Here is an 11,808-nt window from a genome sequence, read left to right as displayed (position 1 = left end):
GGCAAATTCATATGGTTCAGCTTAATAGGCTCAAGAGGAGGAAATTCCAGAGAAACCACTTGTAATTTAAGAAATAATTTTAGGATGTATTGGAGGTTTGAGGTGGTTTTGGTTGTTGTTGTTTTTAAAATGAGTGTGTGTGAGCGGTGGGAGGGGCAGAGGGAGAGGGAGAGAGAATCTTAGGCTCCTTGTTTAGTGTGGAGCCCAATGTGGGGCTCAATCTCACCACCCTGAGATCATGACCTGAGCTGAAATCAAGAGTCAGACCTTAACCAACTGAGCTACTCAGGTGCCCCTGGAGGTTTGAGTTTTGAATTTCTCCACTGACATGCTTTTTCAGTACACCCATGTTTCTAAGTATGTATTCCATTTGGTTTCATGTTAGTTTTCTTCTCTTAACTGCATCTTATTGATTTGAACCTCTTTCTTTTATTTCTTGTCATAGATAGAAAGTGATTTTAAGGCATTCTGCTTTAGGATGTGTGTGTGTATGTGTATTTTTTTTTTTTTAACTTGTTTAAAATGCCCATATAGTGGCATCCATCAGATCATCAAACGTACCAGTTTTGTAATCTTACCCTAGTGCTGATTTGGAAATGTTGACTTGATTTAGATTGAGTTTAAGAATTTTATTTCTTCTGATTGTGGAATGGTATTTGAAAATGTAATCCTAATATTTACCAAAGGTTCAGTATGCTATCTGCTTCTAATGGAAATTGTATCATTGTATTTGGGAAATACTTGATTCACCCAAGAAAAGTCTTTTTAGGATATTCTTGGGTGACCTAATCAAGAGTGTAGGAAAATTTGAATTTAAGGGGATTACTCTCATTGGGGTGAGGGCATTATGAAAGGAGTCTTCAATAAACTGTTTCCAACACACATGAATTTCTTGTTACAGCTTTATTTTTTGTCATTGATACATGGCAAATTGTTGCCTTCTGTTTGTTTTTTGGGGCAGAGGGTGCATTTCAAACTGTTTTTGCCTCTTTAAATTTGATCATGGAGTCCTCCTGAGTTCTCCTCATGCCTTTCAGCTCCACTCATTTGGTTATCTTTTTTTTTTTCTTACCGAGTCCTTTGTTCAAACAAAGTACATAGTAGCAAAATATCAAAAACTTTTGTAACAGTTACACTCTCTTTGTACAAAAATCATTGTGAGATCCCTTTGGTTTTATAAAAAGATCCCCCCAGAATATTCCCTAGTTTTGGCCACACACACAAGTATTAGGATCGTAGTAAGTTTGAATCTGTTCTAAGTCAAGAGTATTAAGTACTGGGTTGGGTTTCTGATTTTTTTTTTTTTTAAGGATTTTTCCTGTTCTTTCCCTATAGTCTACAACCTTGAGAAGTTGTGTGGCTGCCTAATAAGCAAACACTTTATCTTAGCCAAAAGGCCGAGAAGCGATCTAATAAGCAAACAAAAACATGTTGATCTTCTCATTCAGAAGATGAATCTTGGTTGAGTGTCTGTTATTTATCCTGAAGTTGTATCCTTTCTTTCCAAACAGTAATCTGGGGAGGTGATGGCTGCCTGATGTCTCTGTCTCCATATGCTTTCTGCTCTTTCACTTTTTGTTGCCGTGTGTAATGCATGTATTGTCATAAGTAGGATAAGCACGAGGAATCTTTGTTTTTGTTTCTGTTCTGTTTTTCAGTAACAAATACTTTTAAGAAAACAGACGATTTTGTGACATGTAAAGCCCCAGCTGTCGACCTAGATCACAAGTTCAGGTGCAAGGTTGTGGATTGTTTAAAATTTTTCCGCAAGGCCAAACTGTTGCACTATCACATGAAGTATTTCCACGGGATGGAGAAGTCACCAGAGCCAGATGAGAACCCAGGAAAGAGGCAGGTCCAAACGAGGGGCTCTTCAGCTTCAGACAAGGCCAGCCAGGAGAGCCTGACCAGGAAGCGGGTCTCTGCCAGTTCCCCAAGTAAGTATTTTGGTTCTATGTTGTATCTATATTATAGAGTACTCTCTGTTGCTCAGGTCACACTGCTTGCATTTCTGACACAGAAGAAGGTGTTAAGTTGGTTTGGTCCAATTGAATCTTAAAAGATGAAAACGGACAAGTGATCCTCAGGAATTACATCGAAGGGCTGTGACCCTCCTGGAGGAACGAGAACTATAGTAGTGGGGGCACCTGGGGGGCTCGGTCATCGAGCACCTGACTTGGACTCAGGTCATGATCTCACGGTTCGTGAGTTTGAGTCCCACATTGGGTGAGCTTGTGCCCCGCTTCAGGTATGGCCCTCTTCTCTCTCTCTCTGCCCCTTGTGGGATTCTATCTCTCTCTCTGTCTCTCTCTCTCTGCCCCTCGCTCACTTGCACGTGTGTGCTCTCTCTTTCTCAAAAAAAAAAAAACAAAACAAAAAACCCAAAACAAAAAAAATTGTAATGGAGGTAGTAAGGATTACCACAAAGTCTCGTCTTGATGTCTTAGTACAAAGAACCTTTTTGGTGGCCTTTCCTTCCTTCCTGCCTTCCTCCCTTCTTCCCTTCCTTCCTTCTTCCCTTCCTTCCTTTCCTTCCTTCTTCCTTCCTCACTCCCTCCCTCCTTCCTTCCTTTCCCTCCCTCCTTTCCTTCCTTCCTTCCTTCCTTCCTTCCTTCCTTCCTTCCTTCCCTTCCTTTCCTTCCTTTCTTTCCTTCCTCCTCCCTCTCTCCCTCCCTCCTCTCTTTCCCTCCCTCCTTTCCTTCCTTCCTTCCTTCCTTCCTTCCTTCCTTCCTTCCTTCCTTCCCTTTCATCTAAGTAATCTCTAGCCAGTATGGGTTTCAAACTCACAACCCTGAGATTGACAGTTGCATGCTCCACCATATGCCAACCAGGTGCCCCTGGAGATTTTTTCTAAAACTTAAGAGATTGAAAAATTACAAATTTCTGGGGGAATTTCAGAAGACTTTTTAAAATTTTTAAATTTTGTTTAATGTTTATTTTTGAGAGACAGAGTGCGAGTGGGGACGGGGGGGTGGGGGGGGGGGCAGAGAGAGAGGGAGACACAGAATCCGAAGCAGGCTCCAGGCTCTGAGCTGTCAGCACAGCCCAATGTGGGGCTCGAACTCACCGCGAGGTCATGACCTGAGCCTAAGTCGGACGGTTAACCGACTGAGCCAGCCAGCACCACCCCCCTCACCTTTTATTTCTTAAAAAAATTTTTTTTAATGTTTTTTATTTATTTTTGAGAGAGAGAGGAGGTGGGGAGGGGCAGAGAGAGAGGGAGACACAGAATCCAAAGCAGGTTCCAGGCTCTGAGCTGTCAGCACAGAGCCCGATGCGGGGCTCGAACTCACAAACTGCAAGATCATGACCTGAGCCGAAGTCAGATGCTTAACCGGCTGAGCCACCCAGATGCCCCATTTTTTTTTAAAGTAATCTCTTGGGGCGCCTGGGTGGCTCAGTTGGTTAAGCGTCCCACTTCAGCTCAGGTCATGATCTCGCGGTCCGCGAGTTCGAGCCCCGCATCGGGCTCTGGGCTGATGGCTCAGAGCCTGAAGCCTCCTTCCGATTCTGTGTCTTCCTCTCTCTCTGCCCCTCCCCCGTTCATGCTGTGTCTCTCTCTGTCTCAAAAATAAATAAACGTTAAAAAAAAAAAAATTAAAGTAATCTCTATGCCCAACGTGGGGCTCAGACTCATGCCCCTAGATCAATAGTCACATGCTCTACTGACTGAGCCACATGCCTGCAGAAGCCTTTTTAATGAATTTCCAGTAAATTCTACAAGCCCTCCAGCTTCTTTTTACCTGAAATTGTAACATCATTATATATTACTGGCTGATATAATACCTAGGTATTAAATGATATGTGGAACTCCTAGGACATGTGACAGTATTCCCAAGAAAGTATGAAATCAGGTTTCAGGACAATGGGGCAGGGCTGTGTCAACTAAGGTGATCTCTGACCCTGTGAGAGATCAGTCCTCAGTCATGTTTTGAAGATTTAGTGAGTGAAGGTCAAGGTAGAATCTTTTAGTCATATCTGATGCATTATTTATTAAAAGTATAATGTGAACCACATGTAACTTTTTCTAATAGCCACATTTTATTTTATTATTTAATTTTTAATTTTTATTTTTTTAAAATGTTTATTTTTGAGAGAGAGAGTGAGCATGGGGGAGGGGCAGAGAGACAGGGGGACAGAGGATCTGAAATGGGCTCCACACTGACAGCAATGAGCCCAATGTGGGGCTCAAACTCTCAGACTGCAAGATCAAATGCTCAACTGACTGAGCCACCCAGGCGCTCCTAATAGCCACATTTTAAAATGTCAAAGGAAACAGATGAAATCATTCTTAATGTATTTTATTAATTTACTATATCCAAAATGCTATCATTTCAGCATTAAGTTGGTATAGAAATGTCTTTTTTTTGAAGTTTATTTATTTATTTTTTTTAATTTCTTTATTTGAGGTGGGGAGGGGCAGCGAGAGAAGGAGAGAGAATCCCAAGCAGGCTCTGCAGTCTCACCACAGAGTCTGCTGTGGGGATCGATCTCATGAACCATGAGATCATGACCTGAGCCCAAATCAAGAGTTAGAGGCTTAACTGACTGAGGCACCCCAGTATAAAAGTTTCTAGTGAGCTGTTTTATATTCTTTTTCTTATACTAAGCCTTTACAGTTTAGTGTGTATTTTATGTTTACTGAACATTTCACTTCAGACTAGCCACATTTCAGGTGCTCAGTAGCTGCATATGGCTAGTAGCCTCTGTATCGGGCTCTATTACCCTCTGTTGTAGGTAGTCTAGCTGTGCACTTGGTGAGCCTGAGCATTGAGCTAACAGGAGCTGCCTGAGGAAGGCCAGCTGGCCAGTAGTCACCCAGGAGGAGACTCCCCATGAGGGCCACAGGGCATGGCAGCACTCACCACCTTAGTGACTTCACCAGAGTTGCTCGGGTACCCATCAGTGGTTAGATGTCTCTCAGAGCAGGCTCGTATGAACCAAATGGCAGTAGACTGATGCTCAAGGCCACGTGCCAGTTATTTATTTGAGACGAAGCCCACAGCTGTCAAAACTCCTTTCCTGTGTAGGAACAGTTTGCTTATTGAGCATTGGATCAGAGCACTGGAGTTAGAAGTGCTTCATACTAAAATAGATTGATTTGTCCATTCAGTACCTCTTTATTGAGTGCTTATTAAGTGCCAGGCTCTGTTCTGGGCATTTCAGAAGAGACCTGAGTCCTGTTTTGCTTGAGATCTTGGTTGTGAGTATTCCTGGCACAAGGAAGAAAAGACTGGCTCAGTCCTCAGACCAGAGCATTCTCTTGCCTGGGCATTGCTTGTTTCATTTAGGGCCAAACATTGATTCCTTAGGGATGTTAATGTCTATTCCTGGCCAGTCCTACTGGCTTTGGTGGCCACTCTGTATCTTTCAGGTGAGTATATCTCTCTGTCATTGAATACATGGTTAATTATAGGGGCAAGCTTATTTCCTAGGACATAAGATACCTGTCACTGAGATCTTCTGCTTCCCCAAAATGCCACCTGGCCCACGTCTCACCTAGAGCAGTGGCTAACTAACCCAGCTGCCTGGGAGTCATACTTGGTGACTTGTTAAAATATGAATTTATTGGGCCCTGCTTTCCAGACACATTCCAATTCAGTGGTTCTAAGTTTAGAATCTGTAACATTTTTACAACCCATCCCCAAGTACAAAAGTGACATATGATTGCTGTATAAATCAGTACAACAGAGTTAAGGGAAAAGGTATCCCTCCCCTTGGCATTCCCACCCTCTTTGCAAATGTAACTATTTTTATTTAACAAACTCTTTTCAGATATTTTCTGTGCATATCCAAACACGTCTACATAGAAAATATCTTTTACACAGTATCACCTGTCACTTGTTTTTTTTTTTTTTTTTCATTAAAGATATCTTGGACATCATTTCATATCAGTGTTGATATGTGGTTCTACCGATTTTGACAGTTGTCATTTTTCATTGTATGAGTGTACTGTACTGTAAACATTCTTCCTATAAAAAGTTTATATTTTGCCATTTTTTTTCACTCTATCAAGTGCTAAAATAAAGTAAACCTCCCAAAGATTAATTTACCCTTGTGTACAAATAAACCCATGGGATAAATTCCTGGAGGTGGTTGGCTTCAGCAAAGGGTATGTGCATATCTAAACTTCTGATAGATGATACCAAATCACCTTTTGAAAACTTTGTTTCAGTTTATAATCTCTCTCCAACTAGTCATGTGTGTCAGTTTTTTAATATTATCAATATTACCAAATTTTAAATTATTGTGAGTCTGATAGGTAAACATATTTCAGTGATTTTAGTATTTTATTTTTAAATTTCTGAAGTATTTTTGGGGCGCCTGGGTGGCTCAGTCGGTTAAGTGTCTGACTTTGGCTCGGATCATGATATCACTGCTTGTGAGTTTGAGCCACAAGTTGGGCTCTATGCTAACAGCTCAGAGCCTGGATCCTGTTTTGCATTCTGTGTCTCCCTCTGTGCCACTCCCCTGCTCACACTCTGTGTGTGTGTCTCTCTCTCAAAAATAAACAAACATTAAAAAAATTAAAATTCTGAAATATTTAAAATATACAGTTCATAACTTATGCCCATTTTTAAATTGGATTATTTGGGGTTTTTTTGAGTTTTGAGGTTTAGAAGTTCTTTACATATTTTGGATACTAACCCTTTATCGGATCCCTCCCCTGTCATTTGCATGTCATTTGCAAATACTTTCTCCCATTCAATAGGTTACTTTTTAGTTCTGTTGATTGTTTCCTTTGCTGCTCAGAAACTTTTTATTTTGATCTAGTCTCAATAGTTTATTTTTCTTTTATTTACCTTGCCTGAGGAGATATATGTAGAAAAATGTTGCTATGGCTGATGTCAGAGATACTACTTCCTGTTCTTTATTCTAGGATTTTTATGGTTTCAGGTCTCACATTTAGGCCTGTAATCCATTTTGAGTTTTTTTTTGGGGGGGGGTGTGTGAAGAGAGTGCATGCAAATGGGACAGGCATGGGAGAGAGTGAGAGAATCCCAAGCAGGCTCCATGCCCATCTTGTAGCATGATGTAGGGCTTGAATTCATGACCTGGGAGATCATGACCTTAGCTGAAATCAGCAGTCAGATCAGACTCTTAGCCAACTGAGCCACCCAGGCGCCCCTGAGTTTATTTTTGTGTATGGTGAAAGAAAGTGGTCCTTTTTCATTCTTTTACATGTTGCTGTCCAGTTTTCCCAGTACCATTTGTTGAAGAGCCTTTTTCCCATTGCATATTCTTGCCTCCTTTGCTGAAGATTAATTGACCATATAATTGTGGGTGTATTTCTGAGTTATCTGTTCTGTTCCATTGACCTATGTGTCTATTCAAACTTTTTTCAATATTATTGTATCTGTTATGGTGATCTGTGATCAGTGATTATGACTCACTGAAAACTCAGATGATGGTTAGCGTTTTTTTACCAATAAAATATTAAAAAACTTTTTTTACAATATTCATTTATTTTTGAGACAGCGCGAGTGTGGGAGGGGCACACAGAGAGGGGGGTACAGAGGCTCCAGTGTGGGCTCTGTGCTGACAGCAGAGAGTTCAGTGTGGGGCTCGAACTCACAAACCATGAGCTCATGACCTGAGCCTAATTTGGAGGCTCCAATAAAGTGTTTCTTGTTTGAATGTTTATTTATTTTCAGAGAGAGAGCAGAGGAGGGGCAGAGAGAGAGGAGGTAGAGAATCCCAAGCAGGCTCTGAGTGGCCAGCACAGAGCCTAATATGGGGCTTGAACTTACAAACTGTGACATCATGACCTGAACTGAAATTAAGAGTCCGACACTTAACAGACCGAGCCACCCAGGTGCCCCCAATTGAGTATTTTTTAATTTAGGTGTGTACTTTGTTTTTTTTCTTTTAAAGACATAATGCTATTGCATACTTAATAGACTATAGTATAGTGTAAACATAACTTTTATATGCGCTGGGAAACCAAAAAATACATTCAACTCACTTTATTGCGACCTTTGTTTTGTTGTGGTAATCTGGAACCATGCCTGCAGTATCTCTGAGGTATATCTGTAAATGTGTGAATAGAGTAAATAAATTGTGATATCTTGATCCAGTGGAATACCACACAGCAGTGAGTGAGTGGACCACAGCCCTCCCACCAACTTTGGTACATGTCACAAATACAGTGTTGAGCTAGTGTAAACTCATAACCTATGTGATACGGTTTTATATAGAGTTCAAAACCAGATAAAAATAATCTGTGCTGTTTGAGGGTATGACAGTGGTTAGTTACCCTTGTGGGGTGGTCGGTGGATGAATGAATGGTGGGGGCAGGAGGGAGACTTTTGGCCTGCTTGTATCAGTCATACATTTATTATGTGTGTAGTTTTCTCTGTATGTTTTAGGCCTCAATAAAAGGCCTACATAAAACAGACACTTCGAAAATATTAAAATTGCTATAAGAATGTAAGAAAATAAAGTACAAGGAGATGCTGAGATAAAAGATCAGTCTTTTCACTTGAAATAATGGTAACTGAGGAGCTTTTAATTTTTTGTTTATTTACATCTGCTTTATCCCCAAATGGATCCCTTTTTTCTCTGTCCCCCAGCAGTAATCCAGGTTTTCCTGTCTTGCCTTGATTGTTGTAATAGTTTCTCAACCAGTTTTCTTCTCTCCGTCCTTTACTCACTATGGTTTATCTTTTATTTTGCTGTAAGGGAACTTGGAGTATACAAACCTGATCATATCACTCATCTGCTAAGAAATATTTAAGGATGGAATGATGGTTTTTGCAGAGCATAATGTTGGTGCTGGGCATGTGGGTTGTGAATCCTATCCAATTCTTATAACTGTTGTTGGACTTTTTGTAGGTTTCCCTACTTCTCTGTCTCTGTGTAAACTGGATGAGTTCTTGGGATGAGTCTGTGAGCTAATGTATTTAATGAGCCTGTTATATAGGGTCCCATATGTGGGAGGTGCATTTCCTTCTTCCCCTTGGCTATGATTTTATTTGTCTCATCCAGCCATGTATGACTGAAGTTAGTGCATTGATATGAGCTTTTCAGCTGGACTGTAACTACTGTTGGAGAGGAATGAATGTTGTTGCTGCAGTATCCCGTGGGCTCTGCTCAGAGCTGTGAACACAGCCGGCGCTCAGGGATTGGTGATTGTGCATATTGATGTGTTGGGACCTAGTAGAAATGGATCCGGTGATGGAGTGACATCTGGGCAGGCAGAACTAGGGAGCAGCTGGAGGTGGATTCAGCCTATCACCGTGACAGAGTGTCTAGAACCAAGTTATTCCAGAGGCTGAGTCTTGACAGACAGGAGGCCATAAGGGGACTGAGGAAAGATGTGTTTGCTTGGCTACCATGGTGTGTGCCCTCTGAGCTAGGCATAGTTCTCCTTGTCCCTGGTCATGGTAATTGTCTGAGGAGGGACCTTGCCCAGTGTAACACACCTGAGTTCAGGATGGGCATTCTTGGCCATGTGTAGATTGCTTGTCTGGTTTGGCGATTCCTGATTAACTATACTTGAGGTTTGTGATTTGTGTTGAGTAATATGTGCAGGCTCAGAGTCAGCCCATCTGAATTTGAACCCCCCCCCCCCACCGCCTTCCCTACTTGCTTTGCTATGTGACTTTGGGCAAAGAACTTGCTGAACTTCAGTTTTCCCATCTGTGAAATGGAAATAATACTACTACTTACCTTGGAGCTTTGTTACATTAAATATAATGTAATGTAAAATGCTTAACACAATATCTGGCCTACAGTAAACTCTTAATAAGCAGTAGCTCTTTGTTTCAGTGAAAACATTATCCCAGGTAGTCAGAGATCTAGTTCTAAATTCAGCTGACCACTAATGAGCTGCAAAATCAATAGACAGGTTGTTGCCATTTTGGTATAAGAAACCTCAGTGATTGATTTTCTACTTTTGTGTACTGCTTTTGGATCTCATACCAATATAGCCACCTGGGATTTGATTCTCTCTCTTAACTAAAAGATCCGTTTCATTGTGATTTGGAAATTTGATGAACTTGGGAATTTTTGCCTGCCAGTTTTCTTTTTAATAACATGATCTGCTGAGGTGCCTGGGTGGCTCAGTCTGTTAAACCATCTGATTCTTGATCTCAGGTCAGGTCTTGATCTCAGGGTCATGAGTTCAAGCCTTGCATTGGGCTCTGCGATGGGCATGAATACTACTTAAACAAACAGGGGTGTCTGGGTGGCTCAGTCAGTTAAGGGTCCAACTTGATTTCGTGGGATTGAGCTCTGTGTCAGGCTCTGCACTGAGAGTACAGAGCCTGCTTGGGATTCTCTCTCTCCCTCTCTCTTTACCCCTTTCCCACTTGTGCACGTGTACTCTCTCTCTCACAAAATAAATAAACATTTAGAAACCATAAACCAAAAAAACACAAGACTGACAGGGGTGGACGATATAAAATGCTTTAGGGGGTGCCTGGCTGGCACCATTGGGAGAGTGTGCAACTCTTGGTCTTAGGGTCATGAGTCTGAGCCCTATGTTGGGTGTAGAGGTTACTAAAAATAAAATAAATAAGATAAAAAATAAAAATAAAATAAAAGCTTTAGGGTGAACAGATGGGTGTTTTAAATCACTATGCTTTATCTTGTTACTCTCCTGCTGGTCCTTTGTAAAACTGGTCAGTTTGGTGGCAGAATGGGCCACATAGGCCACTCACCCACTGTCTGGGGTATAGCCTGGTCATTCCCGTACCCTCTTAGATGGTAGAGCGGTTTTGCGCAGCCAGGAAGGAACACACAACTCTGTCCTCCTGTCAAGTGGACACAGACCTCATGGATGATTTCACAATTCTCATGTGCGTGGTTGCTGAGATGGCCAGCAGTTATTAGGCTGAAAGAAACCAGCTGGTTTACCTTGCTATATTCTAGGTGGGAAATGAAAACCCTGGCCCCTAGTCCTGCCTGTGCCAGTAACCAGAAGGACCCTAAGTTATCATCATCAGTGAACTGGGGTCAGGAGACATGTTCATCCTTCACCATGGCGCTGGCTGTCAATGAGAGCAAACATAGGAGGGTATTTAGAAGATTCCATAGACCCCAGGCCTCCAGAGGGCACCCCCTGTTCCAGGCATCTCCCCTCACTGTCTCCCATCAAAGTCTCCTTCTGTTTCCTCATGGTTTTGCTGGTTACTTGACTAATCCAGTAACTAAATTTCTCAAGATTTGAAAGATTAAAACCAGCATAATAGGTCACCTATTCTCAATATACCTGGGTTTCACTCAGACTTCTAAGAAATTCTGGTATTCAGGGGTGGCATTTCAGACGGGGTGGGTTCAGGTGGAGAGATGTTTCAAGGTGAGACTCTGACACCAGGCAACCTGTGTCCTAGTTCATAGGCATTGCGAACTTGACATTATGCATAAGTGAAAAACACATAGAATATTACAGAAATTATGCTGTTTGGTGAAAATTATTGTAAAGAAGTACTCTCTTTATGCTGAGTGCTCTGGTTGTGGCAAATGGGACCTTGAGATCTAATGGAGTTCTCACGTGGAGATTCCTGGTGCTTCTGTTCCATGAGAACCAGAAAATGCTCTGCAGAGATTATTTTTCAATCCTCTCAATTTCCCTGTTGGGTTGGTTGACCAGAAGAAACAGTTCTGGTCTGAGAGTCCATAGACTGAATCTTAGTAGCAGTCCTGCTACTGTTCACTTGTGATCTGAGCTCTTTACAGATGTGATTTCCTCATTTTTAAAGTGATGATGTACGATCAGGTATGAATGAGACAAGGCCCTTTCACGTGAGGAGAAAAGCCCATAATCAGATGCAGGGAAAAGAGCTAAGTTTTATATTAGGAACA

At 41.6% G+C, this 11,808-nt stretch overlaps 1 protein-coding gene across 1 annotated transcript in view; it reads left to right on the top strand.

Annotated features, from left to right (window-relative positions):
- The first annotated feature begins 515 nt into the window (after nucleotides 1-515).
- The window catches only part of PHF20 (PHD finger protein 20), a 46,346-nt gene continuing 35,053 nt past the window's right edge, over nucleotides 516-11,808 (top strand). Inside the window, exon 1 of the mRNA XM_049650873.1 lies at nucleotides 516-1,937. Within this exon, the coding sequence (XP_049506830.1) occupies nucleotides 1,793-1,937 (145 nt within the window). The 5' untranslated portion in view covers nucleotides 516-1,792. The remainder of the gene's footprint in view (nucleotides 1,938-11,808) is intronic.

Source organism: Panthera uncia (genome assembly GCF_023721935.1).
Source record: "Panthera uncia isolate 11264 chromosome A3 unlocalized genomic scaffold, Puncia_PCG_1.0 HiC_scaffold_11, whole genome shotgun sequence".
NCBI classification, from domain to species: domain Eukaryota; kingdom Metazoa; phylum Chordata; class Mammalia; order Carnivora; family Felidae; genus Panthera; species Panthera uncia.
Note: the sequence above shows the minus strand (reverse complement) of the source record. Positions and strands in the feature narration are given on the sequence as shown.